Raw genomic sequence first — 27,091 nt, forward strand, 5'->3', positions numbered from 1 at the left:
CGGCATTGAGCTGCTCGATCCGTTGGATGGCCTTTTCATGGCAGGGCCTGTGCCAGAAGCTTCTGGCTGCTCCGGCTGGAGGCAAGCACTGCTGACTGGTACCAGCTCTGCTTCCCAGACACAGCAGGCTGTGATGTCTGATGCCCAAAGGGCATCCCATGGCAAAGTGCTGGCACTGCTGGATCTGGGGGCCTGCAGCACTGCCTGGGAGGTGTGCTGGGGTGGGCACATCTGTGCTCACACCATGATGGGCTGCCTAGAGGCTGGAAGGGCTGTTGGCAGCCAGGAGGTGATGCAGGAGGAGCAGAAGGATTGCTTGCATTTTTACAAACCTTCTGACAGCTCGTGGTTGTTTCTATAAAGCATTCAACTTTCTATTGCAGCAGGGCTTGTGGCAGGCTGCGATGTTTTCATCAGCAATCACTGAAATGCCCTTTTCGATTTGCCTAAGCAGCGCAACGCATGCACGAGGCAGACCCTGCAAAGTAGGTCACGGTTTGAGGCCTGCTCTCCTGACAGCTTTATCAGTCCGTCCCATGTGGTGGGGCCTGAGGCTCCCGCCGGGCAGTGCACTTGCCGGTGGTGAGCAGGACCTGCCTGGGCTGCATAGCCTGGGTTGGAGCTGTAGAGGCAGACAGCGATGGGGTAGGGGGAGCTTTGGACCACTTGGCTGGTGTGAGGCCGTGGAAATCTTGAGCCTGTTTTGGCACTCCCTACTCCACGCTGGTTTGCTGGGAATTGCTGATGTATGCAATGAGAGGGAGACACATCCCCATCACGGCTCAGCTCCCCCAGGCACAGGTTGTTGGGGACGGAGCTGCTCCAGGTGCTCAGGAGTCCAGTCTGGTCCAGTCCTGTGGGTGAGCTGAGGAACCCCTCTCCGGCAGGGCAGGTGACGTTGCCTGCTCTTGGACAGGACCAGAATTGCAGTATCGAGACCTGTTGCTCGTTGGGTGGTCTGCCTGGAAGCGGGCAGCTGCTTGCGAGATTCAGGGCTACAAGCTGTGGCTGGGAAGGAGTAGTTACCCTCCTGCTGTGCAAGGATGCTGAAGATTTGTTTTCTGTCTGGTATCTGCACTTGGCTGCTGTTCAGTGAAAACGCAAAAGGAGAGCCAGGCTCTTGGGGGTCTGTTAGCTTTCTATCTAATCCAGTAAATTGTTCCAGCTGATCCCCAGCTTGCAAGATCTGAGGAATGCAAAGGCTGGGACTGATCCTGTTGCTCAGCCTGTGGGCTCAGAGGCAGCCACCTATAGTGCTGATTTTCTCCCGGCCCAGAATAGGTTCCCTTTAATTGCTTGGGTGCACTTTGATGGCTCGGTTTTGTGACTGGGTGGCTACTTTCGTAGCCATCCAGGTCGCTGGAGCAGACTGGCAGCAGGGGCCAGGACGGGCAGAGATGCTGGTGCAGCCTGCCTGGCTGATGCCAGACATGCCAGCAGCCCTGCTCATGGGTGGCTGCAGGGGCATTGGGGGTCTTTGCCCCTTTGCAGCCTGTTTCATTTAACGCTTGGATCTAATCCAAATCAGAAATCCGAGTGTGCAAGAGTACCCTGCGCCTAGACCACCTGGAACAGGCTCCAGTCCTCAGCCTGTAGGATTTAAATATTTACATTCTCTCCCACAGCTCTGGGGTATCTGAAGAGCCGGATGGTGCTGGGGCTCTGTGGGGCCAGGTACCAGAGGCACTGGCACCTCAGCACCAGGGAAGTGGCTTGTGAAGGAACCAGCACCTCTGGCCCAGGGCGGCCATGGGTGCAGGGTGCTGGGGCGAGCACTGCCACCATCCCTGCAGGTGTGCCGTTGCCTGTTGCCTTCCAGGCCACTCACCAGCCACCCCACAGCTTCCCTCTGAGGAGGTGCCACCTCCAGGCTTGCGGGCCAGGCCTGGCAGGGGCTCAGCCCCGTGCCTTGTCTCATGGGACAGCCATCAAACCTGTCTGCAGGACCAGCTTTCCAGCCCCAGTCATGCTGCTGGGCTCGGTCTGGTGCTGATCTGCCAGCCCCGTGGTGGTGAGCCAGGCCCAGGATTGGCGCAGCATCCCTCTGGTCATGGCCGAACCACGCATTAAAAGGAAGAGTTAATCAGGTGGTTGTGTGTGAACAGTTTGCCATCTCCTGTGAAGACTGTGGGGTTTGCGCTCCTGCTGCGGGGCCAGAGGAGCAGCTGAGACTGTCTGTGCTGCCAGGGCAGCGGGCAGAGACCTGCCTGCGCACCGGCAGTGATGGGTTCTCAGCAGTACCACAAGGGATCAGTGCTGGCCATGGCCCCAGCCACTCTCCAGTGGCCCCGTGATCACAGGCAGAGAGGAGGGTGTGCAGTGGGCTGGCTGAGTGTACAGGCAGGGCCAGGCGCTGCCTGTGCCGGGGCGCTAGGGATGGGAACTAACTGGAAGAGCAGCTGCAGCAGGGCCTGACATGTTACTTCCCTCATCCTTGCTGCACACAGCTACGCTTCTGCCCGGCCCTTTGTGCATCCCTTGTTCTCTCCCTCTCTGGCTGCTGCTGCAAGGGATGTTTCTGATCCCCGTTACAAAATGGTCACCCGCAGCTCCCTTCCTCAGCCTGCGCCGCTCTCAAGGAGCCCGGGTCGCTGCTTGAGAGCCTGGGCTCCTTATCACAGACGCTCCTGCTGCTGCTCAAGCAGAGCTGGGCCTTTTCATGCTGTTTTCTGGCTGGGCCTGCCATGGCAGAGTGCGCTGGGGAGGCAGCTGAATTACTTTCAGTGTTCAGTGCTGGAAAGTTCACAGGAAGTGAAGGAATAGCTGGAGCAGGAAGAGCAGCTCCGCTCTCCTGGGCTGGAGGCTGCCCTGGCACCCAGCAGCTCCCAGGAAAGGTGCTGGTCTAACACCTCTCTTCGGCCCTGAGCTGGGCCCCGAACGGACCTGGGGGCATGCTTTCTTGTTGCCAGAGGCTGCAAGGTAGCCTTAATTCCCTCTCCCTGCCCTGCTGGGACTATCCTTGACTCTGGGCAATGGACAGAAGGTGACCTGGCTGTGTAGGTGCCTCTGGGTCCTGGCAGAGTGGGGTGTGGAGTGTGCGATCAAAGGCAGGACTGTGCTTGTGGGGCACAGCAAATGGGCCAGCCATCTCCGCTCTGGACCTTCATGGGCTGGTGGGGAGCTGAAAGGCCTTACTAACCTGTCAGCGTCCGTCAGGCAGGGAAGGGGGTTTTCCCCTTTGAGCTGCGTCTGCATGTAGTGGCCATTAGCCATAGTCCCCCATATGTTATGGGACATCGCTCGCACTGCACCCAGGTGATTAGAGCCTTGCTGGGGCTGCAGTTCCCCCAAGAGTGCCTGCTATTTCTGTATGTGGCATTTGCTTCACATGCCGTCTTTCTGTTCTCTCTGCAGCCGCCAAGCTTCAAAGCACTGAGCCGCTCCCCGATGTCGGATGCCTGGGAGTGCAAGGCACAGGACCCCTTTGCCAGCAGTGAGGAGCAGGACAAGGTGCCCCAGCAGGTGACGGTGACGGACACAGACACGGGCAGCCAGTGCCAGTGCCCAGAGGAGGAGCCTGACGGGGCTCCCCAGAAGCGGACGAGCACCCAGAACGGGATGCAGGACAGTGGGGGCGGGGGCACAGGGGTGAAGAAGAAACGGAAGAAAAAGGATCTGGGAGAGCAGGAAGGGGGAGAAAAAGCAGCGGTGGAGGTGAAACCAAAGAGGAGGAGAGAGCCTAAAGAACCAAAAGAGCCTAAAAAGGCTAAGGAGCCCAAGAAGCTGAAGGAGCCCAAGCAGAGGGAGGTGACCAAGAAGCCCCGGAAACCTCGGGAGCCCAGAACCCCCAAGGAGCCTAAAGACAAGAAGAGTGGCTCTGAGCCTGCCCCCAGAGCAAGACCCAGGAAGAGCAGGTGGGTGGTGGTGTGACCTTGTCTCTGTGCCTCATGTGGATGGGGCTGTGGGCTCACAGGAGCTTTGTCTGAGAGCACTGCGCTGGGCCACCACATTGCAGGATGCGCGGGCTCCTCATGCTGAAAGCTGGACGTGCTGGCTGGGAAGCCAGGATGAGATCTCCAGCCACGCAGAGACAGGACAGGTGGGTGCCCTTTTGCAGATGAGGCCCTGTGAGACCCCAGATCCAGAAGAGGACTGAAGAGTCTTGACCTCTCCTTGGCCTGGCCTTTGTGCCAAGTGTCCTGGGGGCAGACGGACCTTAGGGGAGTGTCTTACCAGGACGGTGAGGTGCTGTGTGGCAGAGGGCCTGTCATACCTGTTTTGGGGCCGAGGCAGAGGGTATGTGAGTGAGATGAACCTGACCCTGCACTGTCTGTGCAAGTGAGGGTCCCCATACGCCTGGGGACTGGCAACTTGCCTTCCCTCAGCTCAGGTTTGGGAGGATGGGAGGATGGCAGAGCACATTCTGTGTCCTCTCCCTCTTCTGGGTGGCAGGAGCTACCCCTCCCTTGCAGCTGCAGAGCGGTGCTGGCAGCAGGGGGAAGCCTGAGGACTCCCTTGTACTGCACAGCCCAACGCTACCACCTTCGGCAATTCCTCATCTTTTAGTTAACAGGCTGATTGGCCAGAAGCTCTGATTTCTTAGCCCTGATTTTTTTTTTATTGGAACTGCATGCAGATAGTAGAGCAGGTCTCAGCAGCACTCGTGTCATTTGGTTTACTGTCATGGACTGGTCAGAATAAGTGTTTTTGGAGAGTCCCCTACAAAGCAGGCCTATTGGTTGGAGCTGGGCCCTCCTTGTGTACTGTAAATAATCCATAGGTTGAATATATTTCTGCTGTAAATGGGATTAGTACAGGAGCCGGCTGGGAATTTTTCAGCAAAACCTTTCTTTGTTAGAAAACACCAGTTTGGTAGAGCTTCTCAAGGGCACTTTCCTGGAAATGGTCACTAGAATGGGTGTGCTGGGGTCTGTGGGATCTGGCCACCTCCCTCCCACCATGGCCACCCACGGGCACGGGTGCAGGGTGAGGACCAAGCCCCGGGTCTTCCACAGCCCTGCTCCTTTGGAGCTCGCTGACAGCCGGATCCTGGAGAGGCCAGGACTGTGGAGCCGGCACCAGGGTGGCCACTGATGCCATTGGTGTGGGCTGGTGGTGAACAGAAGAAAGTGTGGGGCAGCAAAACTCCCATGCCAGGCTGGCAGGGAGCTCAGCAGGGCGAGAGCTGGGCACCGTGTCACCAGAGGGTCCCTAAGCTGTGCAGTGCTGTCACTTCTGATCTTCCTCAAGCCTGGGGCTCTGCACAGGAGGAAGCCCCATGCTGTCGTGGGCAGGTGAGCCGGAGCAGATGAGGATGGACGGATCAAGCAGACAGTGCCAGGAGGGTGAGAGAAGGGCTCCTCAAGTGCCAGGGAGGGCTGCAGTGGAGGAGCTTTAAGTGGAGAGGGAAGGAGAGAGGCTGCAGGCAAGGAAGGGAAGGATGAAGCCCATTTAAAGGCAGCATTGGGCACTGAGGAGGATCCTGGGATGAGGGATGCAGCTAGCAGCTTTTCCTAATGACACCTTTGCTCCACCAGTAAGGAACTGCCATATGGGCAGTTCACAGAGGTCCACCCTTGTGGTGGGACCTTTGGATCAGACCAAATCAGGGGAAACCTGGGGAAGGGCAGACCATGGAGGCTTGGGCTCCTGGAGGCACTCATAGCTCTTGTCCAGGAGCTTGTTGCAACCCTGGCGGGTCCGTTGGCTGCCAGCAGTGCCTTCACAGAGTGCTAAAAGCAGCCCATGACAGTGTGACCTGCCATGGTTAGCTTGTGGGCAGGTACTGCTGGGCATGGGGATTGTGGCAGGGTAAGCCCAGCTGCAGAGCTGGAGACCCTGGTCCTTCCTGCAAAGGCATGGCAGGGTCTGGGGGTACCAGGAGCGGGGCTGAAGCGGGATCCGCTTGCTGTGCTGGGGGCCAGTGTGTGGAGCCCTAGTGAAGAGGTCACTTCATGCAAAAAAGACTGATTAATATAACTCCGTAACACATCATGCAGCCAGAAGAAATGGTGTGTGGGAGTCTGGGAGTGCCAAAAAGCTCTGTGCTTTCCTGATTCCCTGTCCCAGTGGAGCCTGAGCCCGTGGTGCTTCCTCATGCTCACCTGCACCTTCCAGGAGGACCTAGGTCCACCCATGCTGCTTGGAAAGTCCAGCCGTAGGTCCTCCTTGCAGCTTCCCCACCTCCGCAGCCTCTCTTCAAGCCTCTTCTCAGACCATTGCCTTGACCTCTGGGTCAACCAGCAGCAAACCCACCCGCAGGAGGAACGGCCACTGCGTGGAGGCACCCATGGGTGCCAAGGTGGAAGCTCTGCAGAGAACAGGGCTGTGCGTCCCCCTGTGCCCACTGCCCGGGACAGAGACAGGGAGGAGGGCTGGGGGCCCCTGGCAGCGCGGGGAGGGAGAGACGAGCAGCAGGCAGGGTAAGCACTCCGTGTGGATGAAATGATTGCTGGGAGTCCTCTAAGTGGCAGATAATGGTGGCATAATTTCTTCTAAATTATTTCTAATCATAGCCAACTACTGGTTCATGAATGAAGCAGTTGTTAATTGTGACTTACAAATCAATATCTTGGGAGTTATTGCTCGGGTGGAAGCAGTGCTCGCAGTGCATCTTCAGGGCCTCTAATTGAAGCACGGGTGCACGGCCAGGTCATTTTTGGCCTGAATAGCAGATTTTTAACTGCTTGTTTTTTGCTGGTCCCAGGCAAGCAGTGATTTTTCTCATGAAACGGGGGTAAAACCTTAACACAGCTTTGAAGTTAACTGTGCTGGGATGTGGAGGGGATGGATGGTGGGGCTGTGAGTGAGGAAGGGAACATTGCTCAGGCCAGGGACAGGCACCAGCTCTTTGAAATCTTTCCCTTAACCATCTTCCTTGCAGAGGGTAAAGATGAACGGGCATGTTGGGAGCAGTTGTTTCTTACCTTCATGCTGCCTGGGCATGTTCCCTTGCACAGGCAGGTTGTGGTGCGTGCTGGGTGCCACGGAGTGCCGGTTGGCCCTGACCCCAAGAGCATGCTGCGGGCCTGGGCTGCATCTTCGCATGCTTTATGTTTTAGGAAGGTGGTGGCATTCACCAGGAGCAGGGCCCAAATTCCCTCTGCGACTTGAGCACGGAGGACAGTTGCCTGGTGGGACAGAGCCTCCTGGCAGGCCCTTGGAGGCGGCAGTGACCACTGTGGTGGGACATTGCACCGGTGGGAGTCTGGGACCTGCATCCTCCCCATGTTCGTGGCGGTCATGGAACTTAAATCCTTCTGGCTGAAGGCACAGGCCAGCTCACCTGCTGTCTCAGGAGGTGACTCGGTGCTGCGGCTCAGGGAACACAAACCACGAGTGGGAGCAGCTTCTGCCTCAATGCTGCTGTAAATGTTTACCAGGGTCTGGCGGGGCTCTGCGGTACATGTGGGAGGTGGCCGGCAGGATGGCCAGTGCTTCTCAGACTGGGCTAGAAGGTTTGTCTCCGGGGTGCCAGGACACGGATTGCCTCTGGAGCTGCTGAACTATATTCCTGACTTACGTCAGCACAGGGCGTGTTTGTGAGTGCTCTGCTCAGAGCAGCCACCTCGTTGCCCTGGCCTGCTGGGCTTAACGGTGGGGAGATCCTCCTTGCGCCTGTGCTGCACATAGGTCCCTGTCTCTGTCTCCAGCGGGGGCAGAGGCTGCCGCACTCTGGTGCAGGACCTGCCTTCACTGTGGAGACTTCATGGCACAAGGAAGGTGTCACCCTGCCTGGAGGGCAAAGGCTGTCCTGGTTCCTCCCAGCTCATCACCATGCCTGAGCCACTATGCAGAGCGTCCTGACCTCAGGCATCCAGGCCCCCCATGCCGAAGGAGGAGTGAAGGCTGGCCATGAGCTGAACCCCATCTCCTGCAGCCCGTATGGGGCTGTTTCCCTGGCTGGTGGAAGCCCCCAGCTCCTTTCTGCCCCACACCAAGCTGGGGCAGATTGAACCCTTTCATCCCAGTGTACTGGAATTGGATGGAGAAACACTTGATGGTGATTAATGAGCATCGCTGACTGGAGATGCCCAATGCTGGGGGAGGCCCCAGGAGCCTTGAGCTGCCTCTGGGTGATCTGGTGAGAGCCCAGACCCATGTGGATACCTGCTGGCTCTCCCCTGGGATCCCTAGGACAAGATCTAATTGTCAGTCTGTCTTGGCAGCAAGGACACCCCTGTGGAGAAGAAAAAGAAAGGGAAGAGGAAAAATGAGATACCAGTGGACAGTTTGGATTTGGATCAGGATCTCCTGAGCCCATCTGTGCAGAGCCCAGAGGAGTCTGCGGAGTCAGCCGACAGCCAGGTATGTCTGAAGTCCTCAGCTGGCGGCTGGTGGGGTAAATCCCAGCTGTCTCTGAGTGGGAGAATAGCGGGGCCCCAGGGTGCAGCAATCAGAGAGCAATTCCAGCAGACCCCTCTGGCGCCAGGCTCTACCAGCCACACTGCCTAAAGTCAACTGGTGGCCCTGGGTTGGGTGCACGCTGCTGCCCTGGGTGCTGCCTGTCCCTCTGCCTTGAGGTTCCCTCTTCTCCATGGCTCCTGGCAGCTCCCCTTTGCCGGCACAGCACGGGAAGGGAGGTTGGCCCTGCAGGGCTGGGAAGCTGTGCGTGTCTCTGCAGGGCTCCTCTGCTTCAGGTCTTGGGGGCTGATGGGGCTGTGTGGGTCAGGCATTGATGCGGCACCATGGTGATGGGGTTACCTCCAAGGGCAGCCTGTTCTTCCCACCACCTGCATCCCACTGGCACTGGAGATCAGGCAGCCCTGGGGCTTTCCTCCACTCAAGCAAGGAGGACGTACTTATCTGCCCATCTCCCCCATGACTGCCTTTTTCATCCCATACACAGAAACGTCGCTCAGGACGGCAAGTCAAGAGGAGGAAGTACAATGAGGACTTGGATTTCAAGGTGGTGGATGATGACGGCGAGACAATAGCTGTGCTGGGAGCTGGGCGAACCTCTGCACTCTCCGCCTCTACTCTGGCATGGCAGGCAGAGGTAGGGCTGGATGTGGGACTGGGGTGATGGGGCCTCCTGCCTCCCACAGGGTGTCCCAAGGGTGTCAGTGCCGAGGTTTGAGAAAGTGGAAAGTGGAGGATGGAGTGAGAGTGTGCCTGTCTGGGAGGATGCAGGATGGCTTTGCAGGGACTGTGAGTGCACAAAGGAATGGGCAAGAGGCATACAGATCCAACTGTCCCCCTCCTGCTTGGAGACTAAGGCCTCTTGAACATGTCGTGTAGCTAGACATCTCCCTGAAGGCATGACCCACCCAGTGCCCATGCCCACCTTTGGCTCCTGTCTCTGTAGCTCTTGTCCATGAGGTTAGTCTATTATTTTGGCTCTGCCAGCTGAGGACTTTGTAGGTGCCAGGTCATCATTTTCTACCCACATTGCTGCTCTCCATCAGTGCCTCCAAATGTAGAGATGCCCAGCCTGACACCTGCCAGCCAAGCCGATCTGCTGGGCAGTGTGGTGGAGATCTGGGCAGTGTGGCAGGGACCAGCTGGTGTCACTGCAGTTTGGGCCCTGCTGCCCTGCCTCCTCTGCCCACTGGTTCAGCACTGGTGCCTGGTGGGTGTTGGCAGCTCCTTTCCTGCTGGTCTGTGTGTTGGATCCTGCAGCTCATTCCCTCTCTCTGGTTGCTAACAAAGCTGCCAGATACTAATAATGGTCACTAATTGCTTTCATTGTGTCCCTCTCTAGTCACCTCTTCACAAGGCTTTGGTGTGGGTATTAGTCAGGTCTGTTGTTAAGCCAGTAAATAAGAGGTGGCCTGATGCTCCCTGCCTCGGCTGGAGGCATGGGAGCACAGGAGGTGCTGCCGGTGCTGCTTCGACTGTGGCCCGGGGCCATGTCCCAGCTGGGCTTCTGGCAGTGATCTCTCCAAGTGAGATTTTCAAAACAGCAGGTGGGAATGAGTTGCCTTTGGCATGTGTCCATGCTGCCACCCTGCTCTCCTCTTAGTCCTGGACTTCCACCTCAATTTGTCCTGCCTCAGCTGAATTTTTAAGGCTGGTGTCTGATGGCAGCAAGGCTTTCTGCTGAGTGGCTGCTCTGGGCTCCTGCCAGCAGGCTTGTCCAGGCCTGGCTGTGGCTGCTACCGTGGTCAGGACTGACCCAGCAGAGCAAGAAGGGAGTGCTGAGGCCTCAGGGCTGCTATCCCTGTGGCCTGGACTTGCAGCTTTCCCCCCTGGATCTTGGCCATATTACTCAGCAGCTCTCTGGGGTGGTGGAGGGCTCCTCTGGCAGTCTGCAGGCTGCCAGCGATGAGACAAGGACCTGTGTAAGCTGGCTGGGCTGCCGGTCAGCATGGGAGCTCCCAGCTACAGGGCGCTGGAGGCAGCTGCAATGGCAGCACTGTACCCTGGCCATGTTCTCACAAACCCTTTGTGGCCAGGGTCAAGCTGGAGCCCAGCGGCACCAGGGTGGCTGCCTGGGTATGGGGAAACGGGCACTGCACAAGTGGCCCCAGCAGGAGCATGTCTGTGTGCTCCTCTCAGTCCTGTTACCCTGACAAGGGGCAGATCTCCCCAAATAGGGCGGAAATCCTGCTCTGGGCCACAGGGCTGCAGCTGAGGGGCCCAGATGGAGCTGCTGTTACCCTGCTCGCTGTGTTGTGGTGTTGGGTCCAGCATCCTGCCCCACACCGCAGTGGGGGAGCCAAGGCAGCAGGGCATGGAGGGGTTGCTGCAGCCCTGGGCACCACCTTGGCTTTCCCAGACCCTTTTGGGTGAGTGGTGTGGGATGCCCCGGCTGTTTGTCCCTCCCCAGCCTGCCCTGTGCCTCTCTTGGAGGGGTCTCTCTAGTCTGCAAAGGGACATCTCAGGGCTGCTTTGCCTTGGACCAGACTCTGCCTCCATCTGAAGGAGATGAACAGACTCCTCCTTTCTGCTCTGCACTTTGCTCTTCCTCCTGCTGCCATCCCATGTCCCAGCCAGGGCAGAACTGATATTTCTAATGCTCAAGCAAGCCCCACGTTTTTGCTGTCTCTCCTCTCCCCTTAGCCTTTCTGTGCCTCTCCTGCTACAGCACAGACAGGCACAAGCCCAGGTCTCTTGTCCCTTGGCGTTCTTGGTGTTGGGACCTGCCACAGCACACGGCTGGGAGAGCCTTGACGTCCCCACTTGGCCTGTGCCTGCTGTGTCGGAGCTGGAAGCAGGACAGTGTTGGGGCCACCTTCAGCAAAGCTCGTGTGCTCAGCATGAGGGAGTGGGGTGGGAGCCCATGGGTGGCCAGCAGGTCTCTGCTGGCTCATGGAGTGATTTCCTCACAGCAGAGTTGAAGCTGGCAGAGGGAAGGAGGCAGCACTTTGAGCCTGCTGGGAAGAACTGCATGGGCTGCAGTGGGGCTGAGGTGCTGTTGCCTGTGGCCACAGGCAGGCAGCAGCAACAGAGGATGCCTGTGGCAGGGCCCAGCAGCCCTGCTCTGCTGGGGCTCTTGGGGCCGTGCAGCACTATAGGGCTATATAAATGCCAAGGCAAATCAGAGATCTGGCATGGAGAGTGGCTGGGAGCAGGAGATGTGCATGTTTTGATGTATTTCCTTCCTTGAGTCTCAGGGCAGAAGCGCCCAAGCTCCCTTCCTCTTTTCTGGGAGACTTGACACGCTCTCTGGCTGCCCTGGTCTAGCTGGAAGAACCCCCACAGCTAAACATGACAGTGCTGTGGCCTTGCTGGCCTGAGGAGCACAGGCAGAGAGTGAGTGTACCTGCATTGGCAGCACCTGCACTCTCACACCCAGCAAGGGTTCCCGAAACACAGCTCTCCCAGCTCCCACTCTGCTGGCTCTGCCTGCCTGGCTGGTGGGCTGGGAGAGGAGCAAGCAGCCGTTCTGTGCTGGGAGGGTGCCAGAGGCCCAGCCACACAATGAGCTGGGAAAACAGAGCTTTGCTGTCCTGTCCCCAGGAGCCTCCCGAGGATGATGCCAATATCATTGAGAAGATCCTTGCCTCCAGGATGGTGCAGAAGGAGGTGAGTGGCAAAGATGTCCAGCGGGGCTGGAGGTCCTTGGGCAGAGAAGAGATGGGACCTGGCTGCCTTGTGCAGCAGGGACATGAAAAGTAGCAGCAGTCAGTGCTGCCGTGCCATTCCTTGCACTTGCTCTTCACAGGGTGCTGCTGGGGTATGCCCAGACTGGCACCTTTCTGGGTTGAGGATCAATCTGATGCCTCTCCTGCCCATTTCTCTGGGCACCAGAAAGACCCTGGAGAGGAGTCAGGCCTGGGCTGAGGCTCAGGAGGTGTTTGAGTGAGCCCCCCATGCTCAAGGGTGGTCTCACACCATGTTCCCCAGGGCCACTGAGCCTCTGGGGCAAGGCAGCACAGCGAGTGCCTGGCCATCCTCGCTGTCCGTGGGGCTCAGCCTGCCTGGAGCCTGTGCCCAGGCAGGGGACTCCTGTCTGTGCCCAGGCCACAGAGGATGCCCCCAGTTTCTACACAGGCTCTGACTGTCACTAACTGTACTTGGTTTCAGGCTCATCCTGGAGGCTTGGCGTTTGAGATGGAGGAGTTCTACGTCAAGTACAGGAACTTGTACGTGCAGCATTGTGGTGCTCTGTGCCGTGGCAGTGGGCCCTGTGCATGCAGGAGCAAGGGCTGTGTGCTCTTGTCCATCCCCAGCTGCAGCCCCAGCATCCCTGTCTCGCTGCCCCTGTCCTCCTGAGCCAGCCCCGGTGGTGGGAAGCAGGAAAGCTGCTGCAGCTGCAGTGCTCAGTCTTGGGCTGGACCTGGGCCATGGCTTCCTCCAGTTTGGGGTTTCACGTGGCAAGGCATAGGCTGGGTGTTCTCTGGGTCACTGGGGGATCCCTGCTGGTCTGCATGGTGGTTGGGATCGAGCCCAAAGGCCTTTCTGGTCATGTTTTGTTGATTTTTTTTTCCTTTGCAGCTCCTACCTCCACTGTAAGTGGGCAACTCTGGAGGAGCTGGAGAAGGACCCCAGGATCTCCCAGAAGATAAAACGCTTCCGGAACAAGCAGGCTCAGATGAAGCATATTTTTACAGAGGTGAGAGCTGAGCATGGCAGGCAGCTGTGCCCGACCCTGGCACACCTGAGCCTGGCACGGTGGCTGAGCAGGCCAAGAGCTGAGTGCTGCTTGTGACACCTCCCTGCCCAGGTGAGACCAGCTCCAGAGCCAAAATTCAGGGCTGGGAGTGGGCAGGCAGGTCTCACTGTGCAGCTATGCCTGCCCTGCCTGAGCTCTGTCATAGCTCAGTGATCCTGGGGTGCTGCCCAGAGCCCTGCCTGTGCTCCCTCTGTGGCAATGCCCAGGTAGAAGCCTGGCACCTTGAGCTTCCAGGCAGGTTTGAACCAGCACAAGAGGATGAGTGGGTGAGGATGCTGGAGCTAAGGGGCCACGACAGTGCCCTGAACACCCATGGTGTCACTGGCAGAGGTGTGGGCAGGGTGACAAATGTCATTTGCTGGGCACTGCCAACCCTGGAAGCATTGGTCAATGGGAGCAAGGGCAGCGTGCAGTACTGGAGGTGCTTTCATCTTTGAGCAGAGATGCTATAGGAGCAAGGGAACTATAAATAATTTGGTTTAGGGCAGTTCCTGCCTGCTCTGTTCTGTAAGCAGATTAATCTTGTTTAATATGAAAGGTGTTCTATAATTTATCTTGCTGCTCCAGAGACAGATGTTGGATCTCCTCAAACTGCCCCTTACAAGTGTAAATCAGGCCAGTAGGCTATGAAAATTTCTCCATGGAAAGCTGGGGGTGTGTGTCAAATCTCTCACTCCCAAGTCTGTTTGGGGTCTTACCCAGGATGCAAACAAAAAGCATGTGTTGGAATGCACTGTACCACTAACAATTTAGCAAGGAGCAAACATTCTTTCCTGTAACTAACTGGGACTTGGGGAGCTGTGAGCATAGAAGCCTGTTTTTGCTCCTTCCCAAGCCCTAGAAAATGTGTCTGTCCAAGAACCACTGCTAGTCTAAAGCCCACTCCTCCCCAGGTGCTCCTGGCAGGAGGATGAGCCCTTGCCCCATGGTTGCTGTTGGTGACTGCTGAGCTGAAGGTGGGGAGAGAGAGAGATAGAGAACAAGATGTCATCCCTTGCAGAGGAGTGCAGCTCATCGGGTGCTATGTGTGGCGCTGTGCTGTGGCAGTCACAGCTCTGGATGCTGCACGTAAGCCGGAGCATACAGCTCAGGGCTTTGTACCTTGGGGCCAGATGGGCTGGAGAGGATGTTCCTGCCTCCCAGCAAGGGCAGCATGGAGCCTGCGGCCACTCTAAAGCAAGAGCTTTACCTTCCGCAGGGCTCCTGCGTCCTCCCTGCCCGGAGACAGATGTCATGTACCTGCGTCCAGGGCACTTGGTGTGCTGTGCACAGCTAGCAGCATCCTGGGGACAGATGTCCTGCAGCTGTTTACTCATGCCTGCCATCTGTTTAACCCTGGAATCACCTTGAACTTAACTCTCTTTTTACTCTTTGCTGTCACAGCCTGATGAGGATTTGTTCAACCCAGACTATGTGGAGGTAGATCGAATTCTGGAGGTGGCTCACACAAAGGACCCTGACACCGGGGAAGTGAGTAGCTGCATTGCTTGCTTGCCTTGCAGAGGGAGGGAAGCTTGTCAGGAGGCCCAGACCCACGATGTGCATCGCGTGTAATCTCTGAGCACCCTGAGGCCTTCACAGCCTTGTACAGTGTGAGCTCTGTGCCTGGAACCCCTCTGCTGACTGTCCCTGCAACTTGCTGTCAGTCGCAGTCTGTGCCCGCATGCTGGGGCTGAGCGGCCGTGAGCCCTGCACCGTCTCTGAGCCTGTCTCTCCGTGCTGCAGGAGGTGACTCATTACCTGGTGAAGTGGTGCTCGCTGCCCTACGAGGAGAGCACCTGGGAGCTGGAGGAGGATGTCGACCCGGGGAAGATTAAAGAGTTTGAAGCCCTCCAAATCCCTCCAGAAATCAAGCACATGGTAACGTACCCAGAGGTAACGTACCCGGCTGGCAGCTCGCTGCCCTGGGCAGGCAGGGACTGTCTGTGTCTTCCCAAGGTCCAGCAGTGCTGATCTTGTCCCTGCTGCTGCAGTGCAAGCCCCATAACCTCCCCTCCGGATGGGTTAGTTAGCAGGGTCTGAGGGTGGGATCCAGAGGCCAGGACCTTGCTGTGAGTCAGCTGTCAATGACTGTTCTGAAGTGTTGTCCTGATGCGCAGCCCCAGAAGCGGGATCTGGCCTCTCTGATCATTCGCCTCTTCCTCTCCATGGACCTTGCTCCTGCTCTCTCCTCCTAGGAGCGCCCGGCATCTGAGTCCTGGCAGAAACTGGAGAAGTCCCGGGAGTATAAGAACAGCAACCAGCTGCGGGAGTATCAGCTGGAGGGGATGAACTGGCTGCTCTTTAACTGGTATAACAGGTGAGGAGGGGCTGGAGCCCTGTGCTCCCACGAGGAGTCCTGCTGGCCGTGGAGCCCTGGTGTGTGCAGTCATGGAATCAGCAGAGCTGGGGGAGCAGAGCTGATAAACAGGGGCCTGACAGAGCAGCCGCTGAGACCTTCCAATGCTGGAGCTGGCAGGCAGCTGCCAGAAAAACTGTGTTTGCTTTAGCTTTGCAACTGAGTCTTTAGGAATGTTTCTCCCTGGGAAATGCTGATGAGTCTTGGAGATAGTAGGGCTTAGCTGTGGGTCTAAGATACACTTGATTTTTGGTATTGGCCAGGCTACTGGTGACCCATTCCTGTGGCGGGAGTGCAGGACTATGCATGTTCTCAACTGCAGCAGGCCATCAGATGCATCTTTCGCTGGCTAGTGTGCACCCAAAGGACAGCATCTTTCACACTAACTTTGAGTCCATCATCTTGCAAGAAATTGGATGGTCTGGTTTACCCCGACTGGTTTGAGCCACTGTACCAATGTCCCCCCACCCTCCATGCTGCAGGGTCAGAGGTGTGGGTGGAGGTGATGTGCCTGACATCCCATCAAGGAATTGGTGACAGGCTGGTTCCTGTCCCCAAGAGCCACATTCACCTGCCCCTGTCCGTCTCTGCAGGAAGAACTGCATCCTGGCTGACGAGATGGGGCTGGGGAAGACAATCCAGTCAATCACCTTCCTCTCAGAAATATTCCTGATGGGCATTCACGGCCCCTTCCTCATCATTGCACCTCTCTCCACCATCACCAACTGGGAGAGGGAGTTCCGCACCTGGACGGAGATGAATGCCATCGTGTACCACGGCAGCCAGATCAGCCGGCAGATGATCCAGCAGTACGAGATGGTGTACAGGGACACACAGGTGATTGATGCACACAACAGTCCCAGGATGCGTCCCCCAGTCCTGGCTTCCTTTACTTGGGAAGCACTGAGCTGCATGTGGAGCTTGTGGTTCATCTGGAGAGGGAAGGGTGATCTTTTGAGACCCCTTTGCTGGCGTGGGCTCAGAGTGCACTGTGTATGAGTGAAGAACAGGCCCAACTCATGCAGAAAGGGGAAAATGCAGCAGAGCCTCAGCCACAGTTCTTGTCCAGGCCTGTTTGTCTGCCCTGGAGCAGTGTCTGGTTTGGAGAGACGCAGCCTGCGGCCAGCAAGAAGGCTTGCAGGAACCTGCCTGCTGCTTGAGAGAGATGAATCTGGGGAAGTCCCAGCTAGGAGGCAGATGCTAACGCTGATATGTTGACAGGATGTCTGACAGTGTCCTACCATCCTGCAGGAGTCAAGCGCTGCATATGGTTTATGTCTCCTAGGGTAACCCTCTCCCTGGGATCTTCAAGTTCCAGGTGGTTATCACCACCTTTGAGATGATCCTTGCCGACTGCCCAGAGCTGAAGAAGATCCAGTGGCGCTGCGTGGTCATTGATGAGGCACATCGCCTGAAGAACAGAAACTGTAAACTCCTGGAGGGGCTGAAGCTCATGGCCCTGGTGAGCATGTCCTGCCCTGGTTCATGTGAGAGCAGGGTGGGCCAGAGATGGCCATGCCTGGCAGTGAGATGCCACTGCCAGCTGTTCAGACCCAACGCCAGGGCTGAGAGCTCCCTGTCTCAGTGGAATGTTAACCCACAGCAGGCTAAGTCCCCCCATGCCTTCCCATCTGTGTGCACTCCCTGGCAGAGCACTGACTGGCCTCGCAGTGCAGCTTGGGCTGCTGCAGCACATGGAGGCAGTTGCTGACCAGCCATGCACAGCACCCTCTGGCCATGGTGTGCCTTGTGCCTTGCGGTGAGCACGGCCGCAGTATTCAAGCTGGTTCTTAACTGTTCTGCAAACATGGCACCAGTCCGTGCCAGGTATGGGGGTGCAGGACTGTGCGTGGTGAAAAAGGGATCAATGGGCTGCTCTGAGAAATGAATTTGGATGTCCAGCTCCTTTCCAGCCCTGGGAAAGGCAGCACTGCTGTTTGCAGGACCAAGGACCATCAGGCCTATTGGATCTCCCAGCCCTACCCAGCTTCCATCACACTTGCCTGTTAGCTCAGCCAGGCCTCTGAAAATTATTATCCTTAGGTCTCCGGTTCCCAAAGACCCAGCTGTTTCCCCATGATCCTGTGCCTTGTATAGGTCCCTGCTGGGTTGTGAGCAGCCTGGGACAAAATGGGATTGCTGCTGGCCCCTCTTCGTAACCATCACCTTCCTTTGTACAAGTCCTGTGGGAGCCTCCCACCTTACAGTTGCCCTTCTTTCATAGCTGGTGACTCTTGGGAGCTTTCCCTGCATTAGGTTGGACAGAAGGATTAGTCTGAGCAGTGAGTGAGTGCCCAACCAAGTCTCTGGCACTGCTGGGACAGAGTGGCTGGTGCGCTCCAGGAGGGAGCACCTGGTAGTGCCTGAAGCCAGAGCCTGTGGTGTCAGTGCATGGAAGGGAGTGCATTCTCCTCGATGGGTCATCTGCTCCTCACACCTCCCATCTTGGGGGGTTGTCTGGATTCCTGTCTCCTTTTATTGTGCATGTACCTACATGGTGAACCTCTAATAAAAGCTCCACCTTGTTCCCAGCGCACACTTGATACAGTCATACATGCCCCTGCTGATTTTGGAGCACCCTGCTCACAGTGGCCCTAGCAGCAGGTCCCTGATGCCCCTCAGTATCACATGGCTCTGGGCCATGTTCCCTCTTGTTCTACCCAAGCCCTGAAGAGCGACATCCTACTCCCAGGTGCATGGAGGGTTGGGCTCTGTCAGCATCCCCGTCCAATGCCAGCACAGCCCTGCCTGAGGGTCTTGTGCCAGGGCAGGGCTGAAGCCTGGAGGCAGTGTGGGGTTCTCAGTTTTGGCTGTTGTTGCTGCACAGAACTGGACTGGGACACGTCCAGGGGAGCATCCTGGGAGCCACAAGACAGTGTTGCATGGCAGTGGCTGGGTTGGGGCTGGCACCATGGCCCGGGGAGCCTTTCAGGGAGTGTGTGTTCCCCCAGGCCACCCAGAGTGCTCCTGAGGCTGGAAGACAAGGAGCATTGCGCTCTTGGGACCCCTTGGACCCAGCTGGTGGTTCTGAGCCCTCAACGTGTTTTCTGTGTATACCCAGGAGCACAAGGTGCTGCTGACGGGGACCCCCCTGCAGAACTCAGTGGAGGAGCTCTTCAGCCTTCTGAATTTCCTGGAGCCACAGCAGTTCCCCTCAGAGACAGCCTTCCTGGAGGAGTTTGGAGACCTGAAGACAGAGGAGCAGGTACCTAGAAGAGTGACACTGGTGACTGTTAGCACAGGCCACTGGGACACATGGTCACCAAGCCAGGCATGCACTTAGAGATGCACTTCATGGAATTGAATAGGACTCCTCATGCCGGGAGAAGTGAAGTTGTGACAGAGCCCTCAGCACTGCTTTGGAGAGAGGAGACCAGCCTGTGCCAAGACAGTGGTCTGCTCCCCACCAGCTCCCTACTGCCCCTTGCATGCTTGGGCAGCACAGCTCACCCAGCTTTCCCACGCGGTCTGTCCCTGAGACCAATAGGAGTGTAGGGGGAGTGAGGCACTCGGTAAGTCCCTGTGTCCATCGCCCTTGTCAGGTTCCCCCAGGGAGCCGTCCTCCAAAGTTCCCCTTGAGTGTGGGTCATGAAAAGAGCTTAGTCCCCTGGGCTGTCTCACTGCCGTTTGAATATCTGGCGTAAGCAGAGATCATACAAAGATCATCATTCTGAGGGAACAGGCACAGGCACATGGAGCAACTATCATCTCAGCTGCTGTCAAAAGCTCTCAGCTCTCCTCCTGCAGCAGACACGTTTACCCAAGGCTGCTGGCAGCAGAAGCGTGTGGATGGCCCAGGGCTGGTCACTCACATGCCTGCCCCAAGGAAGCCAGACCCTGAAGCTGTCCTGGCTGTCAACAGAGCAGCTGCTTTAGGGTAATTTGTAGTGGGTTTCCAGCCTGGGGAGGCTCTAATATTGCCCCTCCACTGTTGTCACATTGCCATGCAGGGAGGGCAGTGAATCTCTGTGCTTGCTTTGGCAGGTGAAGAAGCTGCAGTCCATCTTGAAGCCCATGATGCTGCGACGGCTGAAGGATGATGTAGAGAAGAATCTGGCACCCAAGCAGGAGACCATCATTGAGGTGGAGCTGACCAATATCCAGAAGAAATACTACCGGGCCATCCTGGAGAAGAACTTCTCCTTCCTCTCCAAGGGTGCCAACCAGCACAATATGCCCAACCTCATCAACACCATGATGGAGCTGCGGAAGTGCTGCAATCACCCGTATCTCATCAACGGTGAGGGCTGTGCACAGGAGGTGTGGGGGGGACAGATATCACTGCAACATTTACTAGTCACTACCTGCAGAACTCACCCAGTTTGGGAGCCAGCTCAGGTCCTCATGCCATCTGCTGCTGGTGTGATTGTGCATCCAGGCCCAGCCAGCACAGGGTGCAGTGATCTGCTGTGTTGGCCTCCTGGGCAGCCCAGCTCCCCACAAATGGTGCTTGGTGGGCACCTCAGGGTCTTGCGAGGCTCGCTATGTTTGGGGGTGTTCTGGTGCAGGATCCTCCTCTCCAACGTCCCAGCTTGGCTTGTTCTGCCGGGAGCTGATGCAAGCCCTGAAGAAGGAATAGAGTCACAAGAGTGGAGGGGCTTCTGGAGGTGTCTAGCCAGCCTCCCTAGATCTGATTGACTGCATGGGTTCTGTTCCTCGTGTTGGTGGCTTGCTGTTGCCCTGGACGGGAGGCTGGGGACAGCTGCACTGCCAGCCTTGCCAAGAGCTCACATCCCTTCTCACTTGACAGGGGCAGAGGAGAAGATCCTGGAAGACTTCCGTAAAACACACAGTCCAGAGGCACCAGACTTCCAGCTGCAGGCGATGATCCAGGCAGCTGGGAAGCTGGTGCTCATTGATAAGCTGCTTCCCAAGCTGATCGCCGGTGGGCACAAGGTGCTCATCTTCTCCCAGATGGTGCGCTGCCTCGACATCCTGGAAGACTATCTCATTCAGAGACGGTTAGTACAGGCTTCAGCATTCACCACAGCTCCACATCACCTCCATCCTGCACTGTAGATACAGAGTAGAAACAGCGCAGGGTGGGGATTCAGCCATTCTGTGCCCACATACCAAAGGATCTGTTACAGGCTACTGCTGGTGGGTGCAGAGACCCCAGAGCTGGGCAACTCTGACCTGTCCATTCTCCATTGCCCAGGGCTAGTCCTAGGAGTGACCAAATGGAAATAGGCCCTTCCCTTGGTCCAGGTTCCCATGAGCCCCACATCCATGCATCGTGTGTGGGGTCATGCTGATTTTGCCATCATAAGAGGAATGACTTTTGGGAACAACCACAGTGTTCACAGGCTGATGGGGCCTGAGCTTCCACCTGTGTACAGGTCCTGCCAGTAAGTCCCGGCTGCCTGCATGCCCACACACAGCCCGGGGGAAGGAGCAAGAAGGGGTTTGTAAGCCACAGCCAATTCAGGCCCTGCTGTGACCCTGCTCTCACCTCTTCCCCTCTTGGAGCAGGTACACCTATGAGCGCATTGACGGGCGGGTGCGCGGGAACCTGCGCCAAGCTGCCATCGACCGCTTCTGCAAGCCCGACTCGGATCGCTTCGTCTTTCTGCTGTGCACGCGGGCTGGCGGCCTGGGCATCAACCTAACCGCTGCCGACACCTGCATCATCTTTGATTCAGACTGGAACCCACAGAACGACCTCCAGGTAAGGGGTCGGACCGGGACAGGCTGCTGGAAGGTCCTGCAGCACAGCTCCCGTCACTCGTGCCAGCCAGGGAGCGAAGGGCAGCAGCACCCGGCTGTACTGGGCATGGGGTGCCATGCTGGGGGAGCCGGCAGGAGTGCAGGCAGAGGGAACGTGTCATGGGGGAGATCACAATGTGGCTCTGAAAGCACGGGTGGGCCACAGAGCAGACAACACTTTCTCCATACCTGGTATTAGAGGGGGTGAAGTGTTGGGTGCCCCCCATCCACAGAGAGCCAAGGCTCCAGCCTGAGCCCCATGTCCTTGCCCAGGGGTGCAGGGGTCACTGATTACTGCTCCACAACTGCACAGGCCTGGTGCTAACCAGCACCTGCTGGCAGAGCCCTGTGGGTCAGCCACAGGCACTAGATGAGGGTGTTCTGGTGGGCAGGAGCTGGCTGTGGCTCTGGGGGGTGAGTGGTGGGTGCTGGTGTGGGGTCCCACAAGCTACATGGTCCCCATCGTGCTGGATTCACTGGGCTTGACGCTGTGCCCTCTGCACTCTCAGGCTCAAGCTCGCTGCCACCGGATCGGGCAGAGCAAGGCAGTGAAAGTCTATCGCCTCATCACCAGGAACTCCTACGAGCGGGAGATGTTTGACAAGGCCAGCTTGAAGCTGGGCTTGGATAAGGCTGTGCTGCAGGACATCAACCGCAAGGGCAGCACCAACGGGGTAGGTTGCCTCTCAGAGGGAGGCTAGGTGGGAGGTGCTGCGGAATAGCTCTCCTCCTTCCTCTGCAAGTCACTGCCAGGTCAGAGCAGAGACCTGGGTAGGCTTCTGGGGAGGGATAGTCCAGTCCCGCACGCTTGCATTGCTGCTGTTTGGCCTGGCAGGCTGTCCCTGCACTGCCACGGGGTTGGGGGACACATGTGGTGCTGTGTCTGAGTGACATGGACTGAAATTCCTGACAGTCCTTCAGACACTCCCTCTGTGCTCTAGCAGTGGAGGTCTGGGTTGGCTTGGGGCATCTCTGCCCTCCTTCCTGGGGCAAAGGGAAGAGCCTTCTCATGCTGTGCAGTGCCCAGAGCGCTGGCCAGGTTGGTGATGCCCCTATGTTTTGCGCAGGTTCAGCAAAAAGCAGCTCTCTAAGATGGAGGTGGAGGACCTGTTGCGGAAGGGTGCCTACGGTGCCCTCATGGATGAGGAGGACGAAGGATCGAAGTTCTGCGAGGAAGACATTGATCAGATCCTTCAGCGCAGGACGCAGACCATCACAATCCAGTCTGAGGGGAAGGGCTCCACCTTTGCCAAGGTATGCTATGCTCCATCAGGAGGGAAGGGGAGACTCCCCCCGTGATGGTGGTGGGGGGACATGCTGGGAGTGCGCAGGGCAGTTGTGGTGGACTGACCTCTTACCTGTGTGTTGAGACATGTCCACATGGAGGCCAAGCTCTCCTGCCTGTCCCACTGCACCCAGGAGTGAGACCTTGCTGGGCCATGGCAGCAGCGTGGTCTCCTGTCTCACTGGTGGTCAGCAGAGCATTGAGCCTGGGCGGGTGATGTGAGGCTGCCTGGGAGGGTTCAGCTTGCCAGCTTCCACTTTCCCTTTGAAGCTGGCTCAGGCTGGTGAGAAGGCAGAGCAGGGGCTGTCCTCCAGGTGCCGAGCAGTGCCAGGATGTGCTCTGTCACTGGGACAGCAGTGTGGACAGATGCAGAGCTGCTCTTGTCCCAGCTGGGGCGCTGCAGGGTGCAGGGCTTGCTCTTCTGATGGGCTGAGGACTCCTTTCCGTGGCAGCAGGCAGTGCCCAGAGCTAGACCCTCTGCCCAGGGCTGTTGTGGGCAGGGTCAGGCCTCTTCTTGGGAAGGATGGATGAGTTCAAAGCTTGGGTGAGATCCAGTCCTGAGCTGGGCTGATCTTCTACTCATGGGCTGAGCTTATTTGATCCAGAGTCTGCCACCTCCTCTGCCCTTCTGGACACTGGTGCTGTTTTGGTGTGGTGCTTTGCTAAGCAGAAATGCAGGTGGACACCTGGGCTGCTGGTGGTATGGGAAGGAGTTGTGGTACTTTCAGCACAGCCCTCCCACAGTGCAGCCCATCTGTGTCTCCAGCCTCACTCTTCTGCTGCCGTGGGACGTGGCTCTGCAGGGAGACCCCCAGGGTGGTGGCGGGACCCAGCTGCTGGTCTGCACAATGCCTGAAGCTGGATGCTGCTGTGCCATGGGAGCTGTGCGCCTTAGGGCCCTGACATCCCCACAGGAGAAAGCCTGAGGAGCCAGCTCTGTGCCACGGTCGTGGCTGGTGTCCACTGGGGGCACCAAGGGCCATCTGTCCTTCCTCCTCTTGCGGGCAGCACAGCCCAGGTTCCATTTCAGGAGGAGTGCAGAAGAAAGGGGTTCAGCTCCCTTAAGCAAACAAACCCTTAAGCCCTCTGGCATGTGTCAACGTGGGGTGTAGCAGTGAGACTGTGCACTGCAGACAGATGTGTTGGGGATCTCTATTATGGGGGAAGGCACATCTGGATGGTGGGTTGCACCCTGTTCACTCCTCTTCTTTCACTCCCAGGCCAGCTTCGTAGCATCAGGAAACAGAACTGACATTTCCTTAGATGACCCCAACTTCTGGCAAAAGTGGGCCAAGATAGCAGAGCTCGATACAGACGCCAAGAATGAAAAGGTAAGATCAAGCTCGTGGCCCATGCGCCCCACAACTGACCTGACATTGCATGGCGTGTCTCCAGGCAGAAGCTGTGTACTTCCACTGGGGTCATGAAGGGATATGTGTTAGGCATCGGGAATTACTGCAAGGGAAGACTGACCCATGAGTTCTGGATAAAGCCCTGATTACCTTAGCCATGTGTTGGGCTGTGTCTACCTGGTATTTCAGAGTGCTCAGTCTGTGCTCCCAACTACTCCCAAGCCTGGTTAAGGGGCGACAGTTGGGGCTGGCAGCATGTGAGAGGAGGAGAGGATGAAACAGGCAGTGCAACGGCATGTAGATCCCAGCAGACTGGTGACTGCCTGCGTGTGACCTGGAGCTGTGCTGGAATTCGCCGCAGCACAGGCAGGCATGAGTGCCTGGGCAGCTGGGACTGGGGCTCTGGCATGGAGCAGTACCAGGACAGTCCCATGCTGCCCTCCAGGCGGCAGCTCTGATCTCCCGGCTCCCTGGCTGTCTTACCAAGCTCAGACACCTTTGTTAGCTTGAGGCATGCCAGGACCAAGCTGCCGTGTGCCCTGGCAGGGCACAAAGGGGCCCAAGTGCCAGCTCTTGCTGTGGCTGGTGATTGGTGGGGTGAGCAAGGCTCTTACCACACTCAGGGGAAGCTGCGTAACCATTCCCCAGCCCAAACTACGTGAGCCCTGGCACCCTGGGCAGAGGGGAGCATTTGTCTTGGAAGCTCTGGAGGAGGCCTGGCAAGCTGACATGAGTTTGTATACTCCAGCCCTTCGAGCCCCGGAGTTTGCAGTGCCAGGCATGTTCGTTTCACTGCAGCCCCCCCACTCCCAGCACCCCATGTCTCAATGGCTGCAGAGGTGGTGTTTGTCATGGTAAAGCTCAGCAGTGTGCCCCAGCTGTCCCAGCAGCGGTCAGAGAGGAAGCTGTGCTGTGTGTGACTGTGCCCACTGGCCCAGGCTCCCTCTCCTCTCCCCGGGTGGCCCTCGAGGCCCTTCGCAGGGCCACAGCACCAAAGTTCAGGGAGCCTTCAGCCCAGCAGCAAGTCCAGCCATTTAGTGACCTAGAAGCAAAGTGGACTTGCAATTAGTTGAGACTGGTGGAGAACAGGTAGCATTAGAGCAGGCAGGTCCCTGGAATCGGTCGTGCATCACATGGTCCTGTTTGATGCCAGGTAATGACTGTAATAACCACACTTCTCTGTTGCGATTTATTCGTAACGTTTAATGTGTGGGTTCCAGCAGCAGCGTGGAAGGATCTCAAGGAGGAGAGAAAGAGAAGAAAGAGGTTGGGGAAGGCAGTGGGTTGCAATGAGCCAAGGCTCCAGCTCTCTGACCCCAGCGAGATGTGCATGCCAGCCCATGGTGGGGCCCCAGGCCAGCCTTGCATTCATTAGCTGTGAATGCAGTGGCATGACAGTGCTGAGACACTGCTGGTCAAGAGGCTTGTGTCAGGCACACTGGCACCCTCAGGTCCCAGCCACTCACTGGCTTCGTGGGTATGAGGACAGCCCTGGAACTGGGAGCCCTTGCTGAGCAAGCACTGGGCTGTGGTTCTGTAACGGGAACAGTATACTGCCTGGACTGGAGCACGTGGTGGGTGCAGGCTGGAAGGCAGCACCTCTTTGCAGAAGAAGCGTTTCTTTCTGGTGAACACTCCAGTACTGTGAGGGCTGTGAGGTGCTGTGCTGCTTTCCTGCTTTGTTTGCACTCACAAACAAAGGCAGGTTGCAGGGAGGTTGAACATCGTGGCTGTGGCACTGGGTTTGTCAGAGCATCGTCGTGTGTGGATGCTTGGTCTGATTTGTGTCTCAGAACTCTGTCCTAGATTAGAGCAGGCTGGGGAAGGGGCTGCCAGGGGCTCAGTGCTTCAGGAGATGGACACAGCCCTGCATGGTGTCTGCAAATGCTCCCTCTTGCTCAACTTCTCATCTTCTCTGAGCAGGAGGGTGCAAATGAGGTCATCCAGGCCAGCTGGGTTTGGCCCTGACAGCGCAAGGGGTGCCGCGAGAGGAGCTCTGGCTTGGGCAACTCCTCCAGTACTTCTCCCTGCTCTTACAGTGTCAAATGCTCCCTTGTGCTGCCTGTTGGATATTTTCCATATCCAGCTGAATAGTCGCCACGTTCACCTGAGCCTGGGGGCGTTGTTCAAAGACCGTGTGGGTCAGGCTCAATATCCAGGAGTTGCTTTGGAAACAAATCTCTGTAAAAGCTGGATGTGAATAGGGGTGAAGGGAGCTGCCCAGGGCTTCTCCTGGCCTGAGGGAGCAAGTGGGGACAGGTTTGGATTGTGCCACTCCTTCCTCCATCAGCATTTGCAGCCCTGCTTCTTGCCTTGAGGGAAGGGAAGAAGGAGTAAAGCCAAGTGGATCTGGCACACCCATCACCATGTCTGGGTGACAGAGTTGTGGACTGCAAATGGATGCTCTCAGAGTCTCGCCTCTTACCCTCACTGGCAAATTGTCTCCTTCCCAGCAGTGGCCGTGGGCAAATGTGGCACCTGGAGCACTGGCAAGCCAGTGCTTGGCTTCTCCTGGCCTAGCAGCAGAGCTGCCAGGCGTTCCCCACGCCTGTCTGGGGAGCATCTCCTGGGGGCAGCATCCTTGTTCTCGACCCCTGCCTGGTCTGCCCACGAAAGGAGCTCTCTAGCTGAGCACCGAGATGGAGCTGGGAGGGTTGGTGACTCTGCCTGTCAGGAGGCAGGAGTGGACATCTGGGGTCCCATCTCTCTGCTGAGCTTGTGGGCTTGGCTGCATCCTGGGCCTCTCCTCCCGGCTCCTCCATCCAGCACAGGGCGCTGCAGCCGGCTCCAGTGTGGCCCCGGGGCCTGCTGAAAGTCCAGCTAAGGCAGCAGCGCCGTAGAGATGGTGTTAGACAGCAGCAAGGGGGATGCCCTGCAGCAGTGCAGAGCTCACTGCTCTAGCCAGAAGAATGGGGGGGGAGTGTCCCCCACATGCTTGAAATCCAGGCAGATTTAGATGACATGGATTCATTTGACAGGGTGGGGGCAAGGAGAGGAGGCAGGTACATGCTATTTAATTTCACATTGCTTCTTTCTGCACCTTCTTGGAAGCTGCCTTTCCTCTTCTAGCCCACCTATCCCCCCGACACAGAAATTACACCGCCTCCAGCACAGCGCTTGGTGCAGGCAGTGTTGGGAGGGCCAGGAGTATGATTCAGAGCTGAATCAGCTGCTGTTTGTCAGCAGTCTGAACCCAGAGGGCCTGATTTTCAGCCTGCCATCATTTAGGCTGAATTTTGTGCTGGCCAGGAATTGTCTTGTGTGCAGGTAATTTGGAGCAAGTATCCCAGTGGGAAGGTGATGGCTAGCCACAGGGCTCGTCAGCCGGGAACCAGAGGTGTGAGCAGAGCAGGGTGGCAGTGTGGAGAAGAGGCTGTACTGTGCCCTGATGGAAGGCAGGTGTTTCTGGC

The 27,091-nt window shown here is 57.4% G+C and overlaps 1 protein-coding gene across 1 annotated transcript in view; it reads left to right on the top strand.

Moving 5' to 3' along the window:
• Positions 1-3,354: 3,354 nt before the first annotated feature.
• Positions 3,355-27,091, top strand: part of CHD6 (chromodomain helicase DNA binding protein 6) — a gene marked incomplete at its 5' end in the record, with an annotated part of 46,569 nt that continues 22,832 nt past the window's right edge. The window contains 18 exons of the mRNA XM_010291244.1: positions 3,355-3,854; positions 8,109-8,247; positions 8,789-8,938; positions 11,845-11,910; positions 12,412-12,470; positions 12,823-12,940; positions 14,384-14,470; positions 14,726-14,860; positions 15,178-15,299; positions 15,932-16,175; positions 16,624-16,800; positions 18,400-18,543; positions 19,323-19,578; positions 20,089-20,299; positions 20,811-21,006; positions 21,554-21,718; positions 22,125-22,298; positions 23,550-23,660. Coding sequence (XP_010289546.1) covers positions 3,355-3,854; positions 8,109-8,247; positions 8,789-8,938; positions 11,845-11,910; positions 12,412-12,470; positions 12,823-12,940; positions 14,384-14,470; positions 14,726-14,860; positions 15,178-15,299; positions 15,932-16,175; positions 16,624-16,800; positions 18,400-18,543; positions 19,323-19,578; positions 20,089-20,299; positions 20,811-21,006; positions 21,554-21,718; positions 22,125-22,298; positions 23,550-23,660 — 3,054 coding nt within the window. The remainder of the gene's footprint in view (positions 3,855-8,108; positions 8,248-8,788; positions 8,939-11,844; positions 11,911-12,411; positions 12,471-12,822; positions 12,941-14,383; positions 14,471-14,725; positions 14,861-15,177; positions 15,300-15,931; positions 16,176-16,623; positions 16,801-18,399; positions 18,544-19,322; positions 19,579-20,088; positions 20,300-20,810; positions 21,007-21,553; positions 21,719-22,124; positions 22,299-23,549; positions 23,661-27,091) is intronic.

Source organism: Phaethon lepturus, unplaced genomic scaffold (genome assembly GCF_000687285.1).
Source record: "Phaethon lepturus isolate BGI_N335 unplaced genomic scaffold, ASM68728v1 scaffold11837, whole genome shotgun sequence".
Lineage (NCBI taxonomy): Eukaryota > Metazoa > Chordata > Aves > Phaethontiformes > Phaethontidae > Phaethon > Phaethon lepturus.